The 3,697-nt window shown below is 36.1% G+C and overlaps 1 protein-coding gene across 1 annotated transcript; it reads left to right on the top strand.

Moving 5' to 3' along the window:
* The first annotated feature begins 422 nt into the window (after positions 1 to 422).
* LOC135057380 (olfactory receptor 5AR1-like) lies at positions 423 to 1,202 on the top strand. Its single transcript, XM_063963269.1, has one exon. The coding sequence runs from the start codon at positions 423 to 425 to the stop codon at positions 1,200 to 1,202; it is 780 nt and encodes a 259-aa protein (XP_063819339.1).
* Positions 1,203 to 3,697: the final 2,495 nt, after the last annotated feature.

Here is a 3,697-nt window from a genome sequence, read left to right as displayed (position 1 = left end):
TAATTTTGAGTGTGACTCCAAATCCAGACCTCCATGGGTTAATAAATTTGATTTCCATTGATAATTTTTGTGTGATTTTGTTGTCAGCACATTCAACTATGTAAAGAACAAAGTATTTAATAAGAATATTTCATTCATTCAGATCTAGGATGTGTTATTTTAGTGTTCCCTTTATTTTTTTGAGCAGTGTATGTATATATATATATATATATATATATATATATATATATATAGATAGATAAATCTTGTTTTTTTATTATACAGAAGTGTTATTTGAAGAACCATTTAATACAACAGAATTCTCATTTGAAGACTTGACTGAAGACATAATACTCCAATACTTTATGATAGTAATATTGTTCATTATTGTTGTTATTTGTGGAAATGTCACCATTATTGCTGTGATTTGTGTGGCGCCCAACATGCACACTCCTATGTACATCTTCTTAATGAATCTCTCCGTCATTGACATTGCTTCCACCACAAATATTATTCCTAAACTATTATATATGCTCATCACCAAGTATAACATAATCTCATTCTGGGAATGTATAGCTCAGCTGTATGTATTTTTGCTATTAGGTAGCACTGAAGTTGTCCTGCTTACAGCCATGGCATATGACCGCTATGTTGCCATCTGTCACCCCCTTAATTATATCACTAAAATGAGTATAAGACACTGTGCCGGCCTTTTAGTTACAGCCTGGACGTTTGGGTTTTTAAACCCTATTGGACATGCTGTCCTTATATCTAAGATGTTCTTTTGTGCTTCTCATGGAATCAGCCACATCTTCTGTGACATTGCACCTTTGTTAAAGATCTCTTGCAGTGATATATCTGAAGTAGAAATGCTAAACTACACTGAAGGAACAATATTGGGATTTATTACATTTCTTTTCACTTTAGTCTCATATATTTTCATCATTTCAGCAATCCTAAATATAAAATCTGCTAAAGGTCGATCTAAAGCATTTTCTACCTGCTCCTCCCATCTGACCTGCATTATTCTATTTTATGGGACAATAACATCTTTGCACATACAACCAACATCTAACTACTCTTCCAAACAGGACAAGTGGTTTGCTCTTGTGTATGCTGTTTTGGTGCCAATGTTAAATCCTTTCATTTACAGTTTAAAGAACAAAGACGTCAAAGAAGTATTGCTGAAATTTAAAAAGAAATGTGTACAGGAAAACATATGATCAATGTTAAAAAGACTATCTTAGTAGAAATTTTGCCAAATTTGTTCAGAGCAGTCCAGCCCAGCAATCATCTTGCCTATTGATCTGTCTTTGGGGTTGTGCCTGTTAATCCTGAACAAACTTGCCACTTAGGTGCATGAACCATGTAATCCATACTTGATATCTTTTGACAAAGCATTTAACAGAGACTTGTAAAGCAACACCTACTGAATGTTTGCAGAACTACAGAGGGCATGTATTTATCTGTCTAAGAGGTTGGTCATAAAGTTGACCTACATTATAGTACATCCACTACTGCATTAAACTTATGCTATGCTCTAATACTTTCTATCCTTTTCACATAGTTATTGCAATTAATTGCACATCACATGTAATACAGCACTTTGGGCAGAGATCCTCTGTAATGCAGCAATCAACCGTGAATGAAGCACACAGGCCCTGTAATGTATCTCACATCTTCTGCTAATAAGCACATTTCACTGAACACAAATAACGTGTAATTCATCACATGTCCTTGGACGTACAACCTTTCATGTAGCTATTAGTGGTACTTTTCTTGTTGCACACATCAATTTTATTCTTCTCCCCAGTTTTCCTCCATGGTGAGTAGAGAGTGACACATCATCATCAATATATTGTGCCCAAGCAGCCATGCCTTCAAAATATTGTGAGACTCTTCAGGCACTCAGGGAGATCACTAAGAACCCAATATATTACAGAAACACATGAAATATTCAACTTTAACTACTCTATACCAACATCTGTCCTAAATCAGATTCACTCTGGATTGAAATCTATTCCACCAAAATTTTCTTGAGATCTGGGTGACTTCTGCACTGCACATATCAGGTCAAGGTTCAGTGGAAAATAAACTATCTTTGGTTCCATCCAACCTCTCATTTCTTTTATTAGTAATCTAATCCATGGTAATTCCCCATCAATTTTTCTGGGAGTATATTGTACAATATAAAACACAGGATCACAGCAAATTCCAATGACACATATTCTCTTTACGCATATATACATCAAATTTGAAAAAAACACTCTCCCATCAATTTAAACCACAGGATCCCAACAAATTCTCATGACGTTCCCCTATCATTAACTATATACAGTCTTTATGATTCTATTAAATCCTCACAGGCTTCCATTCTTCAATCACATGAAAATTTAAAAAACAGTGCACACTTGTCCTCCTGACTCTCCACACTTTGGAAGAGGAGACAAATAGAAGTGGTATACAACAGTCTATTGAAGAACAGAACTTTGAATTCTCCATGTGTGATTTTCATCCCTGCACTGGACATACACAATAAATGATGCTGGCAGCAAACTGTGCACAAAAGGGAACCCAAAGTGTGTCCACAAAGTGCAAAATTGCAGCAGCCAACCTTAAAAGATGAGTGTCAATCCTCTTAGCAAATAGATAGCTACCAAAGACAAATAAGGTGTGATACAGATAATATAATAATCTGTGTCACACAAACTTACACAGGAAATAAAATAAATTAATATATAAAATCAGTATAAGAAAATAAACTACTGGGAGCAAATATTCTACATTAAAACATATATAGAATTCAGACATGCCACACATGTGTAGTAGATGTAAATAAATAAAAGAAATTAAAGTCACTGTGCAATGACTTAATTGTAATTGTTTCCACAAACAAGTAACACAATTTCATAAATCATACAGTTGTCACGTTGTAATGATAGAGGTGTAGTGAAAACCAAATAAGAAATCATCAGCAGTCATAGATCATATTAGTAATTACCATGGAGACTCTCGAAGTAATATAGTCAGTCTCAACATGGTAAGCACACTCACCAATATGCCACTAATGCAGGGGGTATGGGTCATTAGGTTGACAAGATTTAGGTTGACAGTCATTAGGTCGACCACTATTTGTCGACATGCAATAGGTCAACAGGGTGACTATGTCGACTTGAACAAGGTCGACATGGGAAAAGGTCAACTTGAGTTTTTTTTACTTTTATGGTGTCGTTTTCTTCATAAAGTGACGAGGTACCCCAATTAGTGCACTGTGTCCCCTCGCATGGCTCGCCCATGCTTTGGATAAGGTGCCTCGCGGCACTCAGCACAGGTTACTGTTCCCAATTGTAGTCCACGTGGATCGTAAAGTATGAAAATATTTAAAATTTAAAAAAATGTGAAAAACTCACATCAACCTTTTTCCATGTTGACCTTGTTCACATCGACCTAAAGACCATGTCAACCTAATTACCATGTTGACCTAGCGCATGTCGACCAATAGTGGTCGACCTATTGACTGTCAACTTAAGTCTAGTTGACCTAATGACCGTAAGCCAATGCAGGGTGGCATTGTTCTTGGTTTCATCTCCAGTATAAAGTTATGGAAGCCTTATCTCCGATATGGTCATGACCCAATATAAAGTTCCACCAGATGGTAAAGCAGGTTAGTATCAGGTACCAGGGGAGATGTCCCATTGGGCCACAAACTGGGACTAGT

The sequence above is a fragment of the Pseudophryne corroboree genome, chromosome 3 (assembly GCF_028390025.1).
Source record: "Pseudophryne corroboree isolate aPseCor3 chromosome 3, aPseCor3.hap2, whole genome shotgun sequence".
Lineage (NCBI taxonomy): Eukaryota > Metazoa > Chordata > Amphibia > Anura > Myobatrachidae > Pseudophryne > Pseudophryne corroboree.
The sequence above is the reverse complement of the archived record's forward strand: the minus strand, read 5'-3'. Positions and strand labels throughout refer to the sequence as shown.

What these genes read in the sequence shown, in the direction of transcription:
- LOC135057380 (XM_063963269.1), top strand. Translation starts at nt 423, where the DNA reads ATGCACACTCCTATGTACATCTTCTTAATGAATCTCTCCGTCATTGAC.